Source organism: Procambarus clarkii, chromosome 45, assembly GCF_040958095.1.
Source record: "Procambarus clarkii isolate CNS0578487 chromosome 45, FALCON_Pclarkii_2.0, whole genome shotgun sequence".
In the NCBI taxonomy this organism is placed as follows: Eukaryota; Metazoa; Arthropoda; class Malacostraca; order Decapoda; family Cambaridae; genus Procambarus; species Procambarus clarkii.
Window position 1 is genome coordinate 6,207,413 of NC_091194.1, and position 26,933 is coordinate 6,234,345.

At 45.8% G+C, this 26,933-nt stretch overlaps 1 protein-coding gene and 1 long non-coding RNA gene across 8 annotated transcripts in view; both read left to right on the forward strand.

Annotated features, from left to right (window-relative positions):
* LOC123769798 (fibrous sheath CABYR-binding protein) overlaps nt 1-26,933 on the forward strand; it is a 225,839-nt gene that overhangs the window by 114,757 nt on the left and 84,149 nt on the right. For 3 of the 7 annotated variants that reach the window (XR_011222098.1, XM_069301289.1, XM_069301290.1), the window contains exons 3-4: nt 20,333-20,436; nt 22,566-22,641. The exons of the other annotated variants lie outside the window; for them this stretch is intronic. Coding sequence is in view for 2 of the 3 variants with exons in the window: in XM_069301289.1 (XP_069157390.1) it covers nt 20,333-20,436; nt 22,566-22,641 (180 nt within the window). In the remaining variant the exon portion in view is untranslated. The remainder of the gene's footprint in view (nt 1-20,332; nt 20,437-22,565; nt 22,642-26,933) is intronic. 7 annotated transcript variants of the gene reach the window in all.
* Nucleotides 11,125-19,527, forward strand: LOC138350448 (uncharacterized). The gene is made up of 2 exons (XR_011222099.1): nt 11,125-16,475; nt 19,478-19,527. It is a non-coding gene; the product is annotated as an uncharacterized lncRNA (long non-coding RNA).

A 26,933-nucleotide genomic window follows, 5' to 3' on the forward strand; every position in this document is an offset into this window, starting at 1 on the left:
TGGATACCACAAACTAAAAAAAACTAATTATGAGTGCTGAACCGGTATGACGATATAGCATTCGGAACGGTTATGAAGACAAGGAGCTAGGATACGAGGACAGTGAAGGAAGGAACGGTGTCTAACCACTTGGGTTATCTTGAGGTTATCTTGAGGTTATCTTGAGATGATTTCGGGGCTTTAGTGTCCCCGCGGCCCGGTCCTCGACCAGGCCTCCACCCCCAGGAAGCAGCCCGTGACAGCTGACTAACTCCCAGGTACCTATTTACTGCTAGGTAACAGGGGCATTCAGGGTGAAAGAAACTTTGCCAATTTGTTTCTGCCTCGTGCGGGAATCGAACCCGCGCCACAGAATGACGAGTCCTGCGCGCTATCCACCAGGCTACGAGGCCCCTGTCATCGGATCATCGGAGATCGAAAACTGACCCTAAGAAGCGAAGCGGTCGCAGTGCCGACCAGTCCAACCGGATACCACAAACGAAAGTGGTTTGAGATGACGGCAGCAAGTGTGGTGGTTGGTGGGAGGAAGGTAGCCAGCCATGCGGGTACTAGGCCTACAGGATACCACAAACGAAAGTGGTTTAGGATGACGGCAGCAAGTGTGGCGGTGGTGGGAGGCAAGTAGCCACCCGTGCGGGTACTACCGGTATATCTGGGGAGTGTAAACAAAAAACTAGATCACCTTGAGTCCGGCCAGGCCAGAGGGAGATGCTCTTGGCTGCTCCCTCACACCTACAAAAAACTGGCGGTCGTGGAGCAAACGTTACTCTGCCCCCCCCCTCTCTCCCTGCCCTTGCCCCGGGGTGAAGTCTCCTCTGGCTTGATATGGGCATGGGGGACAGGAGGGGGGAGCTTGAGGGGTGGACGCTGCCCCTGGGGACTGGAGGAGGGACGTTAGAACGCTGGAGGTGCTGGACGCTGCCACAGGGGGAGCTAGTGGAGGGTTGCAGGTGCTGGAGGATGGGGGGGTGGGACTATCCCACGTGGCATGGGGCCAGAAGGAACACATAATTAGGACATTGAACTACGGGAGACGCTGGGTAAGGAGGGGTGGAAGAGGTTTTAGATGCTTGAAACTAACACTCTGATCATCGGGGGATCGAACACCGACTATGCAAGAAGAGGCCGTAGCCGTGTCGCTGTAGTGAGAGACGTGGGGGCCCAGATCCACGGACCCACCACCAAAACCACAAGGTGGACAGGAGTACGAGGGTATTGGTGAAAGGTAGACTTAACCAGAAAGGGCCTTTATTAGTTAATAAACTTATTGTGCAATGGTGTGGGATTCTTTGTATTAGTTTAGTGAATTAGTTTAAGGTCTACACACTTGTCCCATCATTACATTCACCCTTGTATTACACGAGAGTAAAGGGCATTGACATCCTGTTAGCAGACTGAGAGCTTTCTATCTCCGTGGCCCCTGGCAAGTCTTGCCGCTTTATTCTCTGGAACACGACCCACCAATCGGTTAACAACTATGTTACAATTTAGTGCTGGAGGAACAGTTAGATTGGCACCCGGTCAATCCTCCTTGGTCAGGGTTCGAAGCACTACTCGCAGCAATCAGTTGTACACGAGGCACAGTATCAGACTGCTAAACTGTTGACCTGACCAGTATCTATTGTATATACATCAGGAGGCAGCACAACTGTCAATGTTGACCCGGTCACAAGTCTTGGTGATACTACACAACACTTGTGTACATGTCACTAAACGCAAGTGCTTGTTTGCTGTGAGCAAAGATGCGTTATGTAAATTTGACGATGAGATGTGGAATTGGAAGTGTCAATAGTGGTGGCGGTGTGGTGGCGGCGGCGAGATGCTGGTAGGTCCTTGGGTACACGTGTTCCCTCCCGCACTCAAGGTCTAGACATACGAGCTCCTCTTGCTGCTGCTGCTGCTGCTGCTGCTGCTGCTGCTGCTGCTGCTGGTTGTTGAGTAGTGGTGGCGGCTGTTGAGTGCTGTTGCTGGTGCCGGGCGTGTTTGCCGTGTTAGATTAACATGACGCCTGCACTGTTTCCACCCACTGCAATGAACGTTATAGACGGGCGTGAGAGGCCAGGGTCATCTCCGTGAGTGTGACGATACGGGCTCACCAGCTTACCCTCTTGGGCAGTGTGCAGCCAGCCGCTCCAAGGATCACCCTTCTCACAGTTACCAGGCTACAAGTCTGGCGGGGCCTAAGTACACCACCTCCCACCGTCCACTCCGGCTGGCTGCAGCAACACAGCCAACACTTGCTGCTCCTCACAGTTGACGGCTACTAGCTAGAGGGGCCATGAAAGCTGATGAACGACCTATTTCAATACTTCAAGAGAGCGTCTACACCACGCTTCTATATGACTGCCTTCATGGATCCCACAACCTGGGCTTCATCTTCATCGCCCAGGCTGTGGGTACTTGTAACTCGCAGTTGCGTGACCTAGTTAACTAATGGTGGTTCAGAACATCTACGTTCTCGTGGCGGCCCAATTTGAGCATAAAGTACTCGGGGGCGTGTATGGGTGGTCAAAAAGTGGAATGCGCTGATAAGATCTGGAAACATCTCTATTCACATATGTTAAACAAAATTCGAACGTTAGAATAGTTACATTATAAGGAATACGTACAAGAAGGCCAGTAGTCGGGGCATACCTTGAGGTGCTTCCGGGGCTTAGCGTCCCCGCGGCCCGGTCATCGACCAGAAAGACGTGCTAGAAAAGCGTGCTTTCTGCTAAAAGAAAGCAAGCATAGTGCTAGACCTCACCAGGAAGCCTCCTAGATCGGGCCGCGAAGACACTGATCCTTGGAACTACCTTAAGGTAACGAGGGAGAAGATGTGACATTGTCATTCACATTTCCCTGGAAATAAACATTCCATTCACCTGGGTGCTGGGAGATTCAAACCGTGGACCCCACGTGTGAGGCTAAAGCAATATCGCTTGAGCTATTGAGAACTTTGGCCGCAGGATGCTGCTTATGGAAACTTTCCTTAAGACAACTCATAGCTCGGTCGAGAGCGCTTCGGCTCTCACACGTGGGGTCCACGGTTCGAATCTCCTAGCGCCCAGGTGAATGGGAAGAGATGAAGTTTCAATATCAAACGGGAGGGTGATGCCTGGGAGGGAGGGAGGTGTAGGTAAGGAGGCTGACAGGGAGGAAAGGAGTGTCGTATTAAACCGGTTCGCCAGGAACTGCTCCGGTGGACCAAGCCAGAACCAGTTTTGTTTTAGAGAAGAGCACTTGGGGCCGCGGTGTTCATCCTGCGGTCGCCAGCTGTCAACTTCGTCACCCTAGCCTTGACGGTACCTTATTAACGGGCCGCAAGTTCGAGCCCACAGCACGCTGTTTCATCAGGTATTATTGATAAAGCATAGAAAGGAAAAAGTTTCTTTAGGGGCAGTAATTATATAAAATTCCCAAATACCCAACAACAAAGAAGCCAGTAGTGACAACTAACTCGATAGAGGGAGCACGGAGAACATATACGGCACAGACACGATAAAGCACCTAAATTATTGGGATAGTCTTAGAGCTCTCTAAATGTTCTCACTAGAAAGGAGACGAGAGAGATGTCAAATAATATACACGTGGAAAATATTGGAGGGCCAGGTCCCAAATCTACACCGTAAAATAACATACTCGAGTGAACGATATGGACGAAAATGCAGAAAAGAACCAGTGAAGAGCAGGCTGTTGGGCGCAGCTGCTCGCAGCCCAATGGTGAACCACAACCCGGTTGAATCATTACAAAAGTACAGAGCACAAAATAACTACCAAAAGATATCTACCTACCTACCTAACTTGTGTATCTTTTGTAGCCTCCTGGGATCAATGGTTCCGCGGCCCGGTCTCAGACCAGGCCTCCCGGTTGGTTGTCGGGTCAACCAGGCTGTTGGAAGCGGCTGCTCGCAGCCCGACGTATGAATCACAGCCTAGTTGATCAGGTATTCTTTGGAGAGGTTTGTCGAGAGGTCTCTTGAACACTGTGAGAGGTCGATCAGTTACTCCCGCTACACGTAAAGAGCTTGTGTTGAAAAGGGTTGAAAAAGATGGTTCTCTCAAGAGTACCTGTTGCACCTTTACTCTTCAATGGGGGTATTCTGCACATCCTGCCATGCCTTCTGGTCTCGTGTCATGTTTGTGTTCAGTTTTGGAACCAGCCCATCTATTTTCCCACGTAGATTCTCCCTCTCTCTCGTCTGCGCTCTAGAAAATACAGATTTAGAACTTTTAATGTCGCAATAATTTAGATGACTTAGTGGCTTCTAGCGGTAAAGGATCTTGTCAGACTCTCCAGGTCGTCAGTTTCTCCGGCTCTGAATGTGGCTGTTAGTACAACAGTATTCCACCTTAGAGCACTAGTGTCTTAGATTATCATCATTGGTATGGCATCCCTTGTTGGGAAGGTCCAATTGCTATCTAACCTGTCATATTTCTTGCAGTTGTGACAACTACTTTATGGTGTTCCGGTTTGGTAAGGTCTGCTGACATGATTACTCCTAGCTCCTTTACATTGCTTCCTCGTTCTAGTATTTTTTATAAATGGTTTCCAAACCAAAAGATATCTAAACCAAGGATTTAATACTGTGGAACCGCCCCCCCCCCCTCCCCCCAACCTCCCACAACCTGTCCGCTCATCCAATACGCCTCATTCTTAACGGTTAATAATGCCATTATTCAAAATTAAAATAGCATTAGTAATACTTTTTATACCTCCATCGACCTCAATAGGTTAGGTGGGTTTGGGTTCACAAGTTACTCGTTAGACAAAACAGTCGCGCCTCTGTTTCTGATTACGTCAAACAGCTGCTTATGTTTTTACCGAGTGGTAAATTAAGAGCCCGGGCTGCCCCGCTTTTCCTGCCGCCACCACCGTGGTTCAGAGAGCAACTCGTCCTCCTAATAGAACGTCGCATTTTGACGTATACTCTACATAAGGCCAGTAATTCTTACTAGAAAATGTTAGCGGCTCATGAAATTAACATGTCCCGTTTTTTGTTTTGGGTCCTCTGGCAGGTTAGGATAAGGGCACTTTAGTACGCCAGTGTCTTAAGGTTGGGAAGTGTTGGGAGGACGGCGTGTACCGCGGCCGTCAACACATGGCGTTAATCTGGCGGTGTCTGGCAGCGTGTGGACGGGATGGAGTTTTTTGTTACTTTACGGAGCTTCCTTGTCTTGCTTTACAAGTAACTCATCCGGTACCTCTAACGACCTGGTTCATTCATTATCCCAGCTGCTTACTGTGGGATATTAACGTGGAGGCGTGTGACGTGTTCACGTGTTAGGGTAGAATGTTAGGATTTATCAATCGTTTACCCAACAACTTAGGATAACAAGTGCCTCCTTCCTCATCCATGGCGGCTGTTTGTGTATACGTTAAACAATTTGAGTTTGGAAACATCACAACCCAAGGTTATTATTGTTATAAATAACCTCGTAGTGCTTCGGTGTTCATAAACTTTAATAAATGTAAAGAAAACCGCCATAATTGAGGAAAGATGTAGAGGTTTCGTATGTGGTTTGGTAAGTGATTTGAATCTTGGCAGAGAGGCATACTAAAGCGGTAAGATTGTGTAGAGGTAGAGCTTGCATGTAGGGGTGTAAACTGTGTACCAGCGTGAACACCATGACCTCACACTTGGTGTACCTTGACGTGTTTCCAGGGCTTAGCGTCCCCGCGGCCCCCTCGCGCCGCGGCCTGGTCGAGGTCACCTCGACCAGGCCTCCTCGTTGCTGGACTGGTCAACCAGGCTGTTGAACGCGGCTGTTCACGACCTGACGTATGAATCACAGCCTAGTTGATCAGGTATCCTTAGGAGGTGCTTATCCAGTTCTCTTGAAGACTGTGAGGGGTCGGCCAGTTATGTCCCTTATGTGCATCACACTGTATACATATGTATACTGTGTACAGTATACATAAACGACAAGTTCTCGCTCACTTGGCTGGGGATTGGATTGGGTTGATTAGGTGTTTACCTGAAGCATACCTGTAGTGTTCTGAGAGTTCTACTCCCCGAGCCCGGCCCGAGTCCAGGCTCGACAGGTTTGTTTATAAGGTAATGCCGTAGAGGGGTACATAGTTCTCTCAGGTTTGAGAGCCTTACTGTCTTGTGTACAAGGGTGATTACAGCGAGGACCACTGACCACTGCGGCAGGCGGAAGGTGTACATCCCCCCCCCCCCCTCCCCCCACCACCTGTCCATCTGTCGTGCGACGCTTCCCACCTGTCGCACACCCGTCAGTTTCTTTCCACTACTGCTAGTTTTTTGTCGCTAAATATATTATTAACATTAGTTACATAAACAATTTGGATGGTCTTGGTGTATGTTTTAAATTACTGCTAACTTATCGCAGTGGAGCCTGGCCCCGGGCCGGGCTTTGGACACTTAACTGCTACAACCCATTTAGGTAAGCTGCCGTGATCGAGGAAAGATGTACAGGTTGCGTAAGTAGACGGGTAAATAGTTGATGAATCCTGGTCCGAGACAGAGCCGCGGGGGAGGATGATGCCAGGAGCCGTAGGGAGGTCGTCATCTTTGATGTAGTGTGATGCAGCACTGTGGGGGTGTGGGTGACCCGGGCCACCCTCCCCCCCCCCCCCCCTGGCCACCTGGTGCGGGTCACCGGGGTCAACGTCCCCGCGGGAAGGTGACCCCAGGGGTGTTGGGGGAGGAGGTGAGTGTCGGCTAATAGTTACAATATTTTAACGGGTTGGTAGATTCCGTAAAAAATGGAACGTATTATGGGGGAGTTGGTGTGGCCATAGCCAGTTACCATGGATGGGGGGGTTGCAGCTGACCCTGACCCTTAAATAGCATGACTGAAGTGCACCGGATGTAACTACTCCCACATCGGACCCTCCCTCTCCCCCCCCCCCTTACCATCCAACTTATCTCCGGCCACTGGTATCTTCCCGCTTTCTTAGCACATTGTCCCGACACCTGCTGGCATCCACAGCTGGGGGGGGGGGGGGGTCTTGACCCCCACCTTTATTCACCCCCTCCCCTCCCTCACTGAAACAAAATGTTTCCTCCCTTCAACCCCCCTTCTCCCCTCAAACCTCCCTACCTTCAATTTCTGACCCTCCCCCCCCCCCCCCCACATACTAACAGCCCCATTCATAGCTGGAGAAATTGCTGATTTGGAGAGCGTTCACAGCCTTTACTGCTGGACCCACTCTATAAAACTTCTAAATTATTGGGACCGATTACAAGTTCGAATTCTGTACTCTAGAGAGAGCAGTTGAGAGGCATAATAATTAAGAGGAAAATATTACAGGCTACATTACCCTGCGATGATTTCGGGGCTTAGCGTCCCCGCGGCCCGGTCGTCGACCAGTCCTCCTCGTTGCTAGACTGGTCAACTAGGCTATTGAACGCGGCTGCTCGCGACCTGACGTATGAATCATAGCTTGGTTGTTAAAGTATCCTTTGGAGGTGTATCCATTTCTTTTGAACTGTGAGGGGTCGGCCAGTTATGCCCCTGATGTGTAGTGGAAGAGTGTTGAAGAGTCTGGGGCCTACGATGTTGATAGTTCTCTCAGAGTACCACCTATTACACCTCTGCTCTTCAACGGGGGTCTTCTGCACATCCTGCCATGCCTTCTGGCCCCGTGTGGTGGTATTTATTCCTGTAACTTACTGCAGTCCTCATTTTATCTTTTTACATTTCTGATCAACATTGCGTCGTTTGCAAAGGGGTGGGGGAAGGCGGGTGCTGTGACCAGCCGCCTTTGTACTAAGCAGCTTGATATACACACGTTAGGAAGGGGGGGGGGGGAGGTGGGGTCGCCTGAGCTTGTATATGTGCTTTAACAATCTGACGTTGGTAAAATTCTCTAGTTACTACATTCCGTGTTGCCTGGAGGTTTACCTCTAGTAGGTTTCTATAGTTCTACCATAGCCAGGCCTGAGCTTGTCTTGTGATAACATGCTCCACCAGGCTGTTGCTTCTGGGGACCCGTTTTCAGTGGATCAACGTGCCCGTGGCCCGGCCTGTGACCAGGCCTCATGGTTGACGCCGCTGCTACCTACAGCCTTGTGTGTGTGGCTAACAAACATGAGGCGTGGTGTGTGTGGAGGCTTGGTAGTGGAACTAATACAAGCATGCACTACTCTAGACTGGTATCGGATGTTGGCTTATCTGCGATTGTCCTGTACAAAGGTTAAGGGTAAACTGGCCTTAGTCGAGTGAAGAGTTGTGTGGGTCTGGTGTTCCCAGCGGTGACCATGTGGGTCTGTGGTCCAAGAGTCGCCAGTATACAAATGGGTTAAGTATAACTTGAGAAACTGGAAATATTTGGAATTGGATATATTGAGAGGCCGAAAGATGTGCGCACATCTCTGGAATGTTTTCATTTACATATATAAAAGACTTTTGAGAATCAATATCAAGATGGTATTGGGTGCTCAGGAATGGCTATGATGCCAACGTGAAATTGCCAACAGTAACGTGTAGCGGTAATTGGCCAGGATTCACTTCTTCCCTAAAGAAATCTACATCATTCAATAATCATTGCGGCATGGTTTAAATTGTATTAAACATTTTACGAGCTAAGAGAATTTATAATCCATGTTAAATTTTAAATCTCGCCCCGAAGGGCGAGATTTACTGGGCAACGCCACTCGTGCTGTGAGTGGACACGTCGCCATAGCAGCATGTACAACACTCCAACACTCCCCAATAGAAAGAAAACCCGCTGGGTTGTTCATCCTGTCACTTGTACCCAGACATGGCTGGGACTTGCTTAACTGTCAAGTTTGTTATTGTTGTAAACGATCTCGTAGTGCTTAGATCATACTGTTAAATAAATGTAAACGAAGCAGTCATGAAGATGTACAGGTTCCGTAAGTAGACACGTAAATGGTTGATGTATCCTGGCCGTGACCATTGACCTAGATGTGTGGTGTGAACCAGCACCAGGCACAGATGGTAGTAAATAGGACATGAAGCGGGCGGAATGTGGCGAGCGCTCTCCCGCCGATCACTTCCCCATGAATCAATAGATATGACGACAGGGAACATGTCAGTTCTCCCGCCTGCTGGCTCCCAGGGGCTCCTTGACTGGCAGTGGGTGGCACCCTTGTTAGGTCTCGCTCCATGGTAATGCTCTTATCACTGGCAACATTCACCCGTGGCATCTCTGGAAATGGCACGCCTTCCTCCCACCTCCAGCTGCTGTTGGCCAAACCTGCCTGGTCTCGAAACTGTAAGTGATCAACCGGGCAGTGATTCACAAGTCAGATTGCGAGTGGCATTGTGTAACAGCCTGGTTGACCAGACCACCAACCAGGAGGCCCGGTCCAAGACAGCGTCGCCGGGACGTTTAGCTTGTTGGTTTCAGGGTTAAAAGTTGAGTTTAGTCTGAATGGCTGGTGCTTGTGCGACCTGCAGGCCTGCGTGTCCTCCACTACCTGGTTGGTCCGGCCTGGCAGGGGTCAGACCCCACGACTAGTAATCTTTCTAAAGACTGACAGCATTACTCGTGCAGACAGCAAGTCACAATAACCTGGCTGAAAATTACTCGCGCCCCACATCTGGAAGGTAACATTTCGGTTAGTCCTGAACTATGGGAAGCGAACACTAACACTGCTCCTATTTGATTTACATTAACTAAAATACTCTGAAAGGGTTCCATATTTATTACTGAAATATGGATACCAGCATGCAATCTTACCAGGTGTAACAGGAAGCTTTCAACAGAATAAACTACCAGGGAACATAATGGACGGGGGATAGCTGGATTGTTTTAAGCGTAGGCTACACAGCATGAAGTGGTTAGGTTCATATAAATAGCTGCCTCGCCTTCGAGGGGGCACAAGGTGTTATCTTGTTTGTGGACGACAGGCCTTCTCTTTCCTGTATTGCGTTACATAGCGAGTGCGCCGAGAATCAAAATGAATCCAAAATGTAGTTGTTGGTCTTGTATTGGTGCCACCGGGTGCAAACCGTCAGAAGTTTACAAAGACCATAAGAATAAGCAGTGTCAGTGGTGCCTGTCACTTTAAGGCAGTGTCTGGGATGCTCCCGGACGCAGGTTCGAATCCTCGTCACGGCCCTTGTGGATTTGTTTACCATAAAAATAGATTAATAAAGTACTGCCTATAAAAGTAGATATATTAGTGTGGAGGGCGAGGCACGCTGGCGGCGGCGGCGGCGTTGTTGTTGTTAGCTTCCTCAGGATATTACCCCCCCCCCACCCCCCAACATGTCCTGATCAGCTGGTGTGTGTATGTAGGAAGCTGATAAGACTCGTATTCAGGGCCGAGCTTCAGGGTTTAGGATAATAGGGATGGCTTTACTCGTCATGGTTCGAACCTCAGTGTGCTAGATACACTTAAGTCCGATTTTAGTGTAGCTATGGAAGTAACCTCGTTGATTACCTACTTGACCATCCCATTCGAGACGGCTCATGTTTATAGCCTTGCAAACATGTGTTCCATACAATCATCAAGGTCTGGTCAAGGACCGGGTCGCGGGGACACTAAAAAGCCCCGAAATCATCTCAAGATAACCTCAAGATCAAACCTGTTTCCAAACCAGTCTCTTTCATCAATGTAAACTTATCCCATTATATATATATATTTAGATATAATTTACAGTAAGCAATGCCTGTGTTAACTCCAGCTGTTGGTAGGTAAATATCCATTTGGAAGTGCGCGTACTCCATCTGGTGTTGGGTAAATATCCAGCAGGAAGTGTTTACTCCAGCTGTTGCCAGGTAAATGTACAGTAGGACGCGTAGGTTGGGCGTGGATGAGCAAGGTGGCTGAGGCAGCCAGTATTTATTACTCGCTTACTTAGCGTGTATCCCCTGGACATTGTCTTGTGATGGGGTATATCTACCAGGCTCCGTGATGGGCAAAGACGTTGTTATACTCGCGTTATTCACTGCTACAGTGTTGTGGAGGGATTGCTGTACTTCGAAGTACATGAAATCATTTGGTGTACACGTTTTGTATTATGAATAGGGGGTTGAGTGAAGGGGATACAGTGGTGGTAGTGTTGGAACTTGTTGTGTGGCCGCCTGGGAGCGAACAGCTGTGTTGAGGTGGCCGGGTGGACGTTGGGGAGATGTGGGATGGGGAGGGGGACTTAAGGTGGGGTGGAAAGGGAGGGAGGGAGGGGGGGTAGGGACTGAGATAGCGTTGTGAGGGGGAGGGGAGCTTTGACAAAGGAGAGCGAGCTTAGCTAAGCTCCCAAACTCAAAAGGCGGGCAACCTCCCTGCTATCGCTACACACTATTCCACATTTCCAAAACTTGGATAAACTCTCTAAACACCTCCAAAGGATACCCGATCATCCAGACTGTGGTTCATATGAGGCTGCGTCCAACAGCCTGGCTAGCCAGAATACCAACCACGAGGCCTGATCAGAGACGGTGCTCCAAGCTATATTTTTAAAGGACTGTTAGTAACCCGTCCTCGTCTAATGCGTAAATTTTCTTATTGGCGTTTTCTATACATAGACATAGATGTTTTAGATGATTGAGGAGTTAGATAGATGATTGCATAGGTTGCTTGGGTTCGTACGCGTCTCGTTAGGCGAAACAGTTGCATTTTTTACGCCGTGATATACTATGAAGATGTTGGTTTGACTATTTTGAGCTACTATAAATAGGCTTAGATTGTTACGGATGAAATTGGTTAGTGACTGGAGGCTGGTTAGTTGCTTTGTCATGTTAGACAAAGGAGGCGGTATATTATTAGGAAACATTGTTGAAGGACAAGCAACTGGAGGTTGCTGGCATCTATGATAAGTACGATGTTGGCGTTGACATTTACTAAATTTATGAATAAAAATCATTATCATGCATTTTTTATATTAAATAATCAGTAGATTGTAGGTTTTTTGTGTACTTGTATGATAATGGCTCGGTAGAGGTGGAGAGGCCTGGGGGACGACACAATACAGGAAATGTGAGAGTTGGTACGTCGGCAGTTTATTAATAACACTGACAATTGACTGTCATTTGGAACTACTTTTCTTTTATATCAATGTTTCATCAACCAAGACTTTTTAAATCCAAGTGAACTGTTTAGTGTTGAAAATACAGCAGCGTCCTCAAGGTCTGACGTGCGTTATATTTGAAGCTGTTTCGTCGCCAGAAGCGGACAGTGCTAGGCAACTCAGCTATAGCCTCTCCGGTCAGGAAAACGTCAATATTCCGGTGCTTTTGGTATCACAAAGGCACCGGAAATTTGAGCACGTGATTGCGTCATGATTTGGGTGCATAGTGTGAGGACAGGGTATCTAGAGAGCTCGGTCTTCTTAGCTGTTGGACAGTGGTCTGCGTACTGGTCTCGGACCTGGACTCTGTCCTCGGGCGGGACAGAAATGTTGGGGCTAGTTTTCTTTCACCAGAGTCCACTGTTCACGTAGCAGTAAATAGGTACCAGAAAGTTGAGAGTTGTGGGTTAGAGCCTGGTCCCAGCCCGAGCTCGGAGTAAAAACTCCGGAAACCCTCTCCAGGTTTCAAGGTGTGGTTAAGCTTCACTAATAACCTGACTACTCCAACGTGCTGGGAAACAAGACACATTTGGGTAGAGGAATGTTGTTAGCTCCTAGTGGATTGGGGTCCAAGACCTTTGAAAGCTTGGTTGGTTGGAGAGGCTGTGAGCTGGTCCTTGATGGAGAAGATTTGCGGTAATTGAAGAAGAATGGTTTGTGGGAGAGATGGGAACTGGGTTGTTAAAGTAGATCGTTGGTGGTAGTCGGAGCACTTGCAGTGGTGGTGGTACAGCTGTCTGAAGGCCGCCAGGGGGTTTGTCAAGGCCAATATTAAACAAGCATATTCTCAACCACTTGAGAAACCTATACATCTTTCCTCAATCATGGCGGCTGTTTGCATATATAAATTTACGAGCTTGGAAAGTTACAACCCAAAGTGGCTGTTGCTATAAACAACCTCATAGTGCTTCGAAGCTCAAACTGTTTATCGAATGTAAATAGTCGCCATGACTGAGCGAAGATGTACAGGTTTCGTAAGTGGATGTTCAAAATGTCTCCGATAAAATGTGTAATAGGCACGCTGAAAGAGAACTATCAACATCGAAGGCCCAAGACTTCAACGCTACACATAAGAGGTCGGCTAGCTACGTCCCTTATGTTTAAGAGAACTAATCACCTTTAAAAGATAAGTGATCAATCGAACTGTGACTTGTCAGACTGCGAGCAGCAGCCTCTTAAATACTGGTTAACTAGACCAAGGAGGCGGCCTGGTCAGCAGGTCTTGCCGCCGCCTCGTAGACTGTTAGACAAGTACTACAGCACATTCTTCAGGAAGGTGGGGGGGGGGGATGACTCTACGACTGGTAATGGGCAGACAAGTGCCACCCCGGAAGGTCAGAGGTTGTGAGGGGGGGGGGTGATGCCAGTGGAGTGCCAGAGGACATGCCGCTTCAATTTACAACAACTTGGGTCGCTTGAATGTGGGTGGTTTCGTTTAATATGATCTAAACAACTACAGTGGGATCAGGCTCCTTTCTTGGGTGGGGTCAGAACGTCGGTCTTAAACTAAATTATACTTGTGCATGTTTAAAGTTTTGTCTTGTAATTATGTATTGATGTGGTTGTTGGTTTATCTAGAGTACAAGAAAGCTGTGTTTAATGGTCATTTGATATCGGGAGTAGATTTGGAGAGGGTAAAGAGGATGGAGCAACCCGTCCTCTTAAAAATAACGTCACTTTTGGCTCGTATGCGCACTGGCCAAATTTGGACGTAATTTGAAATGAAATACTCACAAAAGTGACGTACTGTTCCGTTTTCTGTTTGAGTCGTCCGACCCTCCTCGGACAGCTTCGAAGAGGAACTTTCAATTAACCTTTTGAATAACGTTTCGAAACTTTGAGAATTTCCTGCCCACCTAACCTATCAGAGGACCCTTAACTTACTGTTGTTGAAAAAAAAAATCCCAAATTTATTTTCAATTTATTTTCATTTTCAAATTACGTCCATATTCGGCCATACGGGTAAACGGCCAAAAGCGACGTTCTTTTTAAGAGGACAGGTTGATGGAGAGGTGAAGGGAAGTTTAGAAGTGGGAAATACAAGGAGTTATGAAAGCACGCGGACTGTCTGCCTTGCTTGCTGAGTACCCTGCTGGTAGGGCCTCACAGCTGAGTGCACAGCGCTTCGGATTCGTAGTCCTGAGGTTCCGGGTTCGATCCCAGGTGGAAGCGGAAACAAATGGGCAGAGTTTTTCACCCTGATGCGCCTGTTCACCTAGCAGTAAATAGGTACCTGGGAGTTACAGCTGCTACGGGCTGCTTCTCGAGGTGTGCAACAAAGGCGGCCTGGTCGATGATCGGACCGCGGGGTCGTAAGCCCCGAAATCATCTCAAGATAGCCTGAAGATGATACGGTCTACACGAGGTTGGGGGGGGGGGGTAAGAACCACTGTAAATCAGGAAACATGGTTGAAAGTGCAAAATGACTCCCGTTGACAAGCAGAGGTGTAATAGGCACGCTGAGAGAGAACTCTTATAAAAACATAAAGGGACCAAGACTCCAATTCTGCCTTTACACATAAGGGGCATAACTAGCTGACCTTTTTCAGTGTTAGAGAGAACTGGTAAACACCACTTAACGATACCTGAACTTCAGGCATTAATTCACAAATCAGGCTGCGAGCACGGCTTCTAAACAGTCTGGTTGACCAGACCACCAACCAGGAGGCCTGGTCAGAGACCGGGCCTCAGGAAAATTGATCCTCGGAACCAACATGTAGGTTTGGGGTGGACGAATGTTAGTGGTACAATGGTTCTAGGCTAGGGGGGGGGGGGTGTGGTTGTAGAGCAAAAACTTGGAAAACCTGATGTACATCCTTCCTTCTCTCCCCTTCCCTCCTTCCTTCTTTCCTCCCTCCATCCTTCTCCCTCCCCCTCTCCCTCCCACTCCACCGCCCACGCAGGGTAACAGCTGTTGACCAGCCGGCAGCTGATCCCCACAATTCCCAATGTCTCGCCATGTTTAAGGAGTTAGGTCATGCTGCCTCCTGGTGTAATGCTGAGTGGACACCGTGTGGGAGCGACCTCATTGGGTGTTGATGAGGTGGCAGCTGCATCAGGTGATGGTGTTATTGGCTCAGGAGTAAGCTGCTGGGAGGTGTGGTGGGACCCCCAGGAGCACGCTGGGACAATGGTGAGGACGTGACTGGTGGCTGGCTGGCTGCGCCGTGTGAAAGGCGGGGAGCTGTCCTCTGTTGGCCCCCCCCCCTTCCCCCCTCGCGTATCCCCCCCCCCACACACACAATTTTCCTCCCCCCTTTTAACTTTACCCTTCCGCCTCCCCCGTTCTGTCCACTCTTTCCTCAGTTTTGTCTACTCTTCCCCTTTTGGAATAGGGGGTCGGGTAGTATCTAAAACGTTATTGTTTATAAAACGCGACCTCGCGATGCCGGGTCAACGGTCCGATGAATGTAACCGACACGCTGTTCATAGTATTCCTCGCAGTCAGATGTTTGCCGGAAAAACGCTGATGGTTCATCAGGCTGTTGTGGTTTGGATAGCATAAACGCCGACGGAGTGCTTGCTTGCTTACAGCCAGTCGTGTCACCATATCTGGCATGGCCGAGAGGGTGGGTGTAGAGGGGACGGGTGTAGAAGACTGGCGAAGAGAAGGGGGGCGGGATGGTGGATTTTTTTTTTTTTTTACAATTTACTAAACAAAGATGGTGGTGATGGCGGGGTTTGATCAACTCACGGTCTTGAAATGGTAATACTTAGTGGGATTTTCGACCAAATAGTTAATATATGTAGCGATGGACTACATAATTCACTGGTTTTATCCTGAAAACCCCCACAAAGTATATAGCACATGGTACTATATTATGTGTAGTAGCGTGTGTTAGCTCTTGGCTGGCAGCGGTTAGCTTCCGTCTTATAACTGTTGCCGTTAAAACAAAAAAAATTGTCTCGGACAAAAGTCAACTTCTTGGGTCCGTCACTACATATTGGTATTTACGACCAAATAGTTACTGTAAGTAACTATTCATTTAAGTAACATCATTTTAGGGAGCTGGGCTGGGGTTGGCGGAGGGTGCTGGTGCAGATGTCGTACAGTAGTAAAGCCATCGTGAGGAGTCGAGCATTCCGGTGTTGACAGCGTTGAAGTGATGATTTTAAGCATCGTCGGTGAGCCCCACTTAACCAACCGCCAGGTTCTCATTGTCAACAAATTAGATTACCCACCTTGTGGTGGTTCCGGGGAGTCGTGTCCCCGCGCTCCTGGTAGGTAGTCTGGTCAACCAGGCTGGTATACTCCGCTGCCTGCGGTCTGGTCAACCAGGTTGGTATACTCCGCTGCCTGCGGTCTCCTGTCCGCATCTCAGCCTTGGGGTCGTGAGGCTCTCACTTCCGGTGACGATACGGAGCCCCATTATGGTACAAGCGGTGGTGGTGTTGAGGGCCAGAGACGACGGTTCCTGGTGTCTTCGTCCGACGTTGGCGGTGTTTGTCAAGTGTGTACTCGCCGGCGTGGGAGCGTGTAGTGTGTAAGTGTGCGTGCGTGTGTGGCGGGCAATTTGTGTAAGTGTTTAAGAGTTGAAACATTGGATAATGCTGCTTACCGACGAGGGCCGGCTTGACTCTTGGGTTGCTGGCTAAGAACACACTCCTTCCCACAGCTGTGTTTGGCTGGCTCCTCTCCTATAGCTGCCTGTGTGTGTACAAGGAATAAGGAATGTGTTCAGGAAACGGTGCCCCAGCATGAAGTGACAGGATTCATAAAGAATTTGCCGAATTACTTACGAAACCTATACATCTTCCCTTAATCATGGCGTCGTTCTTTACATTTATTAATAAATTTAAGAGCTTGGAAACTTAACAAAGCAAGGTTATTATTATTATTAACAACTTCAAGGTGCCGGTGCTCATATCTGTTTAAAGTGAACAAAGCCGCCATGATAATACCAATTTCTTAACTTGTACGTTGTTAAGTGGTTGTGTAAATGCTTGATGAACCCTGGCCCTGGTATAACGGGTGCCTAACTATATGCAACGGTGAACTGTAGGGTAAATAAAGACGAGAGAAAAGAATGACATGGGTCTTAAGAAGGCCTCGACATTTTGTGTAAGGAGTAAGGTAAAGTTGGTGGTGTGGGGGGGGGGGGGGTGAGGACGGTGGGGGTCGTTTAGTGTCGTCCTGTAATCAACGCCCCCCCCCCCGGCATTATCCTTCCCGGTTCACTTTCCCTCCCTCCTTCCCTACCCCGCGTTCATCGCAGGCTTGGAAGGCGGCGTGAGGTGCCGCTTCTCTTTACAAGCTACCTAATACTAAGATCACAGCCCTTGTTGTAAGCCCTTAGCGTCTCCTGAGTGGTCCCAAGGAATACTGTGTTCAGGTCCACCACCACACTTGACTAGGTGCTAACACCTGACAAGGAAACTCGGCAGCGCTGAAAGAATGTGAACACGGTACGACGTCATAGTTTTGTGGATGGTACAAGTTTGGAAAGTGTTCAAACATCACCTTGGGGCCCCTTCGGATATCATGTCAGTCTCAGTCGAGGGGGACCTCTGGCAAGGGCAGGTTGGCTACCAAAGCTTCACTATAGTGGCCTGTGTTTACGAGCCATCAGTCTGTTGAGTCGTCTATAACCGCTACGGCCGCCTTCCTCCTGTAATGGGGCCGGGAACAATTTCTTGACTTTTGGGTTCGGACAGATTCTTAAGAGACTTCAGCGGTAACAATTTGGTTCTATTTTAAGGAAGAGACGCAGGATTCACAGTGGAAGTTTCTGAGGAGTTGACGACTCGCTCTAGTGAACTTGATAGTGTGTGTGTGTGGGGGGGGGGGGAGGGGATGGAATGTGCCACACAACGAGTGGCAAGTGATGGGGGTGGTGGTGGGATGCCATGCGATGGAATAGGATAATGACAGTGGAAGCAGACCGTGGGATAGAAGCCTGGATGTACTCGCTTGGGTAGAGTCTGCTCTTGAGCCCCGCCTTTCGACAATCTGTAGTTTCATGCAGTGGCAGGCATATATTTTTAAACAAAAGGTCCTCAGCAATTTAAAGTTTGTTGTATTTGAGTTAAGTGTGGGGGGGGAGGGGTACTGATGTCGGTGTTGTCGTGGGAGGGGTGGTGCCCTGGGCACTAGTATATGAACATAATGTTATACCCTGAACATTTGGAGACAGGTACCTGATAAACAAAAAAATAAAAAAAATAAAAAAAATTGCCGCTAGCATCAACAGGGGAAAAAATGTGTATATAAGAATGCCAAGGATGAAAATGACAAAACACCGAGTCATGTTACATAATTCTGGCTAATGTGGGTTTAGATCCGGAAGCGCGCACTGGCATGCAAGGAATAGCTTTACAAAGTAATGACAAGACCAGCCTGGCTTCAGGCCGGGCATGGGGGGTATAGGAACTCTAGCTCCAGCCCCTCTTGCTGCTAGAGGTGTTGCCTGCAAGACTGGACTGTGATGCTTTTGTCATATTTCGTGTTTTGTCCAGCAGCCTGCCTGACCACACCATCAATTGGGAGACCTGGCTGAAGACTGGGCTATTAGAGGCATTATTCCTCGGAACCAATTAAAGGTTTAAGGTATGTTGAAGAACAGGTCCTCAGTTGTTCAACATACTCCCATAAAGTATAGTGCAAGAAATATTGCAGGAACAACCGTGGACCTCTTCAAGAGAAAACCAGATAATTTTCTTAGTGCCGGACCAACCTGGCTGTGGTGGGCATGCGGGCCGCTCCAAGTAACAGCCTGTTGGACCAATCTCTCCAAGGTCAAGCCTGGCCTTGGGCCGGGCTTGGAGTAAACTACTCCCAGACCCCCCCCCCCCCCCATTAAGTAGGTATGGAATAGACCCCAAAAAAGTTGAAGTTAAAGAGGTAGGTATAGAACACGACCCCTGGTGAATATTTAGTTCTACTCGCACAGCCTGCCTGGCCTGTGGACAAACCTTCCCTGGCGATTAACTGGTCTGTGAGGCTGTTTGTCTATGTAGGCCCACTTAACCAACACACTGATATATTATCTCCAGCAGACACTTGTAACAGTGTACAATCATAAAGTGGTTAGGATTATAGGTTTTAAAGTAAAAAAAAAAGTTCTTCCCTCAGGTTATTCTTGCTGGAAAACGTGTTAATCCTTACACTGCTCCAGTCACTGTTAGCCGTTTTCTCCTGTACTCCAGTCGCCCTACCAGATTAGTCTTCATTTGATTAAACACGTTCAGCTTGATGTAATACCTATTTAAGTAACTGCACCATATGAGGGATCAAAGTCAGCAAAATGTGTAACAGTTTATTTACATACACCAAAGCAAGTACAGTACTTGTACGGCTAAGCTTCCGGCATAGTGTGATAATGATAGAGGCAGTGTGTGCAGTGTTGTAGTACCGAGCATACGTATGTGGGTGGCGTCTCGTGTGAAGCTGACGACGATGATTACAAAGTTGCAACCTTGCCTCGGACGTGGGTCCTTGGATGCTAAAATCAAACTGCCTAATTGATGTTTTATTGGTGTGAAGCAGCAGTGCCTCTGGACCCCTGGAGACGATGGCATCTTGACAACCTGGGAAGGTATGTGAGAGGTCGCTTGTCAAGGAGCCATACTCCAAATCATGCCGTTTATGCTATTAATCGTTTGCTTATTTGTTTTTCGCTTTAATTTATACATGCCATATGTGTTGTTTTGCAGTTACACTACTGTTTGACCCTTGAACGGCCTCAGTCGCGCTCTGCGATTACTGCTTGCATCACTTAGTGCCATCTTGTTTTTGTTTAATGTATAATTTTTTTTGTTCATGTGCACTAAGATGACTTTTTTTTTTACCGCAAGCCGTTTCAGGGTTAATACACTGTTGCTTCTTTACGGTACATTTTTTGTTTTGTTTTCGCTCAAGTGTTCGTCCTGTTTAGCTTGATAATTATTTGTTGGTGCTGCCACGCGTACGTGTTTGTTTATGGTTTCACCTCAGTCGATACTAAATTGTTATATTCTGCTATTGCAATTTTTGTTTACTGCAAAAAAAATAATGTAAGCGCTTCCTGTTGGAAATCAAACGCACAGTATGACTGAACCACCACGGCGTAGGAGAGTCTCTCCTCGCTTATGAGATCTCTTATCACTGCTGTGGAAGGCTTCTGTTTAGTTCATAGGTCTTGATTATCCCAGCATACAGTGGGATGTAAAGATTCCATTGATTTCTCAAGACTCCCACCAAAACACATTCTTGCTGCGTTCTGCTGCTCTTGCCTTCTGTGCTAGCGAGGAAATTGCTGTGATAATCCCCATGATCTGATAGTGAAATTATGTAATAGATTGTGACATTAGAGTTGGATAGTTTACTCTACAAAAATTCTTACATGATTGTTCTTTGTTTCAGGAGAAAAATGAAGCTAATAAAGAAGAAAGTAAGGAAGTGGAAAATAAGGACAAAAAAGAGGAGCAGAAGACGGAAAAGAAGGTAAAGAAGAAGAAATCATTCAGGTAAGTGGGGGGGGGGGGGTCCCACCTGGCTGTCTGCTAAAAACATTAGCTATTGCACAACAGTTTTTGAAACTTATTTCATTGATCTGTAATTCTATAAAATGATTGTTCTTAAGTTTTTCATATATGAAAATATCCTAGTTATTTTAAGTTTTACATTCTTAATTCTTAAAGTACAAATTGCTTTCTGCAATTATGGTACCTACTGTGTACAAATCTCTCAAATCTATTTTATGAATTTTAATTATTTTTTTTATACCCATGTCTAAACTAGTACAATAATGGATCTCACTTGAAAAATGTTTAATTCAATTAATCCTCATTTATCTTTGCCTACATACAAGGCCTAAAAGCAAACAAAATATTAACTTCTCATAAACGGCTTCCTCGCTGAGACGAGTGCAATACAGTACAGTATTTGGAGTTGTTACAGAAACCTATGCAAGGGATTACATGGGCAGTTGAGGTCTGGATACAAAAAATATAATTATATAAAGTAAATATATCACATGGCATAGCAGGTTTATATATTTGAAGACCTTCCATGTACATTGAAGTGTACAAATGTGGTGGTAGATAAGTACAGGTACTTAGAATCGAGGCAGAATAAACAAAGATAATTATTTTAATATGCATTCCACCAAATGCAATGATTGAATTCAGGGCAGTTAAGAGAATTGCCTACGTGATCTAGAACACTTGGTGCCTGATGTCCCTGGAAGTCTTCCAGGGAAGTGGCTTCCCTGTACCCAGTTTCAAAGGGGAAATAACAAACTATAGTATTTTAACAGGAAGTCAACCTGGAAATAATTAAACATAGAACTACTTGGAATTTAATATTTTTGCTCAACCAGGAAAATGTGGTTGAGCTCAACCAACCAAGAACAAAGATACTAGAACAGATTTTTATAACTGGAATTCAATATTTATAAAGAAATATAAAGTACCAGTAGCAAAAGTGCTCAGTGTAATATGGAGAAAGTTAGGCGACAGTGTTTAGCACTTAGGTTAGTGCTTAATTAGCAGATAACTTTACTACACAGGGGAGGGAACAAAGCATGGGCTAAATAATTAGATAGGATGCACAATCATAAATTAGTGGTTAGGATTCAGATCTTCACTTTTATGGGGAGCCATGAACTTGACAAGCCAGGTTAAAATGGGTTTGAAAGGGAAAGATGCTGCGTTTTTGCAGTGAATGAAACATTGACAAAATCACTTAAGCATAATAATGAAAAGGAGAGGGGGTGGGGGGAGGAAAATACAGGTGTCTAAAAGACTTCGCAAAGGCATTTGACTTGATCATGGAGTAGTGATGACCACAAGCTGATCAACAGGGATAACGGGCAAAGTAGGGCAATTGATCTTAAATTTCCTGTCAAACTGAATGCAGCGTAAGTTGAACTAAATAAATCCTCAGGACAGTGAAAGCTTTGTACTCCAGGGCACTCCTTGTACTACTACTACTTATTCTCATATTAGAAAAATTGTCATGTCTTCGTGTCACCCTTTCTGGACAATACAAAAATGAGCATGGAACGTCATTAATGCAGATGTTCAAAAAAAGATACGTATTAATATTCTTTTGGTTGGTTAAAAACGGCTGGAAGGGCTTGGAGTTAAACCATTCCCTGAAACTGCTATAGGTATATGTGGGACGTTAAATTGGCCACACCAATTAATCTTTATATGATGCAGCTATGTAGAGTATTAAAATGGGGTGCACATGTTTAAAAATACTTATCAAAGGGGGTGGGGAGGAAATAGCATATATGGTGATTGGGGCAGTGAAGTTTTAAGGGTTAATAATGGGCATGTAACTTGGCAGGACATGTTACAACATACAGGAGATGGGTTAACCAGCAGTTAAAAAACCAAACTAATGCACTCTAATCCAACCCAACCCAACCCTACAGACTGTTATTTATGGTTATTTACAGGAAACTAGAGTAATTTTTCATGCAATTTGACCACATCCTGGTGGCTGGGGCCTAGGTTGGGTTGGGGGTAGGGTAGGAAGGTGAAATGGTAGGCTGCTGGCCAGTAGTAGTTTGTATTGGCTGATTGAGGGTTGGTTGATCATACCCCCACTTAACATTTGTTAATGCCTTTCCCTTCCCCTTCTGCAGGAGCTTCTCCTTCCTCCGGCGGGAGAAGAAAGCGGCCAAAGTTGAGAACACCAACGGCGACGTTGCCAAAGAGGAGGTTAGTACTGTACAGTGTTCTACCATGCACCAGTAGCCATCTTGAAGCATGCTTAGGAAACCAAGATTCATTATACTCAATCCACTGTTTTTATTGGATTTTTATTAAATTTTCACACCAGAAGCAAATAAACAGCAACAGCCATTATTTAGTAAATGAGTTAATTTTTTTATGAAATATTTTATTAAAACTATAATTAAATTAATATTTTATTAGTATCTATATAAGACTTCTTTTTTGTTCCCAAGGCTTTTCAATGATGATTAAATTGATAAACACAAATGAGCTAAGAAAATGGGAATGCATCCCCCCTTTATTTGGTTAAGGGACTATCTAAGCAATAAACAAAATTAACTTGGACTAGTGATTTTGACAGTCTGGTGAAGGGGCTAAAAAATCATAATGGGTAATCCAGTGGGGAAGTGGGGGGGGGGGGTCATAATTGTACAAATAGTTAACCCCCTACCCTAGTGCATCCAAGCCAGGATTAATGAAGCATCCACTTGTGGAACCTGTAAGTCTTTCCTTGATCATGACTTTTAGACCGTTTAATAAATGTAAACAGAGCTTGGAAATGCTGTGAGGACATTCTCGATCTAAAATGGTTGTAATTGATAAATCTCAATTTTCAAATAGCTTCACAGCTCATAAACTGTTTAACAACTGCCATGATTGATATGTACTGTACAAACACGACACGTTTCGATGAAAATTGAAAATACTGTATGGCTAAACACACTGTTCTGGGTCCAGACTCATTGAATCTGGAATATTTTATGAAGAAGGGTAAGGGTAAGGGAAGCCGGTCGGCCGAGCGGACAGCACGCTGGACTTGTGATCCTGTGGTCCTGGGTTCGATCCCAGGCGCCGGCGAGAAACAATGGGCAGAGTTTCTTTCACCCTATGCCCCTGTTACCTAGCAGTAAAATAGGTACCTGGGTGTTAGTCAGCTGTCACGGGCTACTTCCTGGGGGTGGAGGCCTGGTCGAGGACCGGGCCGCGGGGACACTAAAGCCCCGAAATCATCTCAAGATAACCTCAAGAAGGTGGTAAGACAATGGCATCAGCACTGTGTGTATTGTGGAGAAAGCTTGAATACAAGGGAGATGCTGGAAGTGCTAAAGTTGGCAAATGTACTCCACTGCACAAGGGAGGGAGCAAAGCATTGGCTAAAAATGATACTTTTCGCACTATCACCACTTGCAACACGTTTCTGAAAGTGATAAAGAATCAGATTTCCAGTTTTATGGAGAAAAATGGCCTTTGCAGCCAAGATTAACGTGGATTTAGAACTGCAAGATCATGCTTTTAACTTGCTCGACTGGAAATATGGGAAAAACAAAAACAAAATGGAGTTGTGGTACATATACACACTTTCAAAGTACAGTACAGTATTTGAAAAATATGACTGTAGAGTGATAGCCCATTAAATGAGATCAACAGGAATAATGGGTGAAGTTGGGTGATGGGTGTTCAATTCTGTCACAGAATGCAAAGAAAATCAAATAAAATTAAGCCTAAGCACAGTGAAAAAGCTCTGTACTTCAGGGTACAGTCATTGCACCACTGCTTTCTCTTGTATATCAAATACAAATTTGCTTCCTGTCATCTGTAGCAGACAATTAAAAAATCATGAAAATTAATTCTGTAGGAGAACATTGAAAACTAAAAGCCGATTGTTTGGGAAGTGGAAAATGTTTGAGGTCAATTCCAGGTACTTAAGTATGGGAAAAAATGAAGACCTTAAATGAGATACAGGACACAAGCAACAGATAAAGGATCTGGAAATAATGTCTGACAACCTAATGTCCAAGGAGCATAAGCAAGTAAATAGTGTTGGCCAGGTAAATGAAGGGATGGATTAATAACCTTCAAATACATGGATCTCATCACAATAGCCACACTATTCAAATATATTGTGCTGTCCCACCCTGAGTACTGTGATATTTGCTTCCCACTTTCAAAGTAGGAGATGGGGTATAGCTGAAATAGAGGGGAATACAGAGAACTTGCATAATACACACATGACAAAGCGCCTAAATTGTTGGGACGGTCTCAAAGCTCTCAAAATGAACTCTGAGGAGAGAGATATCATGTAATATGTGCTTGGAAAATACTGGAGGGCCAAGTCTTACATTTGCACAGAAAAAAAAACAAGATTCCGGAGCAAATGATATGATAGAAAATGCAGAATTAAAACCAGTGTAGAATAGTGGTGCCACATCTGTGAACATTGGAGGTCCATGACTTGAATATCCACCCAGCAAGCATAAGAAATATTGCCAAAACAAAAGTAGACCTGTTGAGGAAAAATTGTTCTACAGGAAGTGCCAAAACCACCAGATTGTAGTGGATATGTGGGGACACTCAAAGCAACAGCCTTCTAGATAATCACAAGACAAACCTGGCCCCAGACCAGGCTTTGGGGAGTAGAAACATCACCATAACCCACTCCTGGTATAATCCAGATTAATCCAGACCCAGACCACCAATCAGGAGGCATAGTCAATAAATGGGTTGCAAGGGATGTTGATCCTCGGAACCACCTCAAGGTAACTAAGGTGAGGAAAACGGCCATCGTGCTTCAGTCCCTCTTTTCTATATATTCAAAGTTATCCTTAATTACACCTTCTTATTACCTACCTTAATGTGAGTGGACCTTCCAAAAGTACACCACCCTCCATGGTCACTAATCATTGTGGTGCCAAATATTACCATTTTGGCAACCCCCTCCCTCCCTTCCCCACCAACCCCCTCTGATCCTCCTTGGTTGCCCTTGACAATAATATGGCGTGTTTGTGGGCCGTCCTAAGCCTGACAGTCCCAAGACAAGCTTGCCTCAGAGTAAACCAACTAATAGAACTCATAGGTATCCACAAAAATGGAGTTTAGGTCCTGCACTTTTGGCCCTATTGAAACATTGTGAAATGTCAAATCTGTGAAAGCAAGAGAGCTAGCACAGGGGCCAGATGACAAGCAAGAACATACATTGAGAATTTATGCCAAAACCTCTCTGTACTTAACAAATTTAATTTTGTACAAAATGTGTTTTGATGTTGAATAGTTTAGCTGGTGCCAGAAGAAGATGCTTGTGTGGACGCAGCATGATCAAGAGTGAGTGAAGGAGGGGGGGGGAAGGGTTAATTACTTTGCCAGTTACTAAGTCTGGGCTGCTGCCTTGGATTGCTAATAATACCCTCCCTTTCTTAGCCTACTTAAGGTTTGCTTAAGGCATTACACTTAATTCATAAGTATCCACATACAGAATTGAAAATAGGAGCCCCTTCACTCTTTCATGGAATAACATTCCTTTTAAAGTGTTAATATACAAAGTGCTCAGAATGTTAAGATTTTCCCTGTGGATACTTGTGTACAACTGAATCTTGGTTTTTATGGTCTTGCCATTTTACTTTAAAATTAATGTTAACAAACCAAAATTTGTTTGCTTGCTTTCATCTTTCAGTATTTTTAAACTGTACGTGCAAGTCTCGTAATTTATAGGCTTGCTTGCAAAGATGCAAAGTTACCCACTGAGTGCAGAGTAAAACCCACTTCTGGGCTCATTAGCTACTTTGGTTAGGGTTTTAAGGTCATTACAAGAATAAAGAAAACTGGCCTACAGGCAGTAGGCCCATACAAGGTGACTCCTGTTTATATCTACCCAAACTGTTGCAAACTATGTAAATGTCAAGCCTACACTTAAAAAAAAGTGATATCGCTCGTCTGTTATTTTGTAATTGGCAACGAAGTAACCACCTTGTTTTCAAACCAATATTTATCCACGTCTGAACTGTTGTACCATTTCATCCATTTGTATACTTTCCATCATGTTACCCTTTACTCTCTGCCTTTCAAGGAAATGTAAATTAAGGTTTTAAATCCTGCAAGTGTCATCCTTTTCTGTACTCTTAATTATTCATTCTATAGTATGGGGACAAAAATTTTATTGCATAACCTAAATGGTACCTAAAATGTTAGTGTCACGAACAGAAATGAATGAATCCTATCTCGGTCTCCCACAAAATACAGTAATTCTAGTTCGCCTGACCGTGCCACAAAATTAATAACCAAGGAATTGGGACTATCTAGGCAAATGGGAGGGGGGGGGGGGGTCCTTCGACAAGCCGCCAGCTTCCTGTCCTCATTGGGGCCACTAATGTTAGTGGCTCTTGGGTAAATTCAAGTAAAACACAAACAAAAAATATAGCTGAAAAATAAATTTTATTGCGAATGCTTTTATAAATAAATCCCAATATCCTATTTAACTTATTTTGAACATTTGATTGATATTT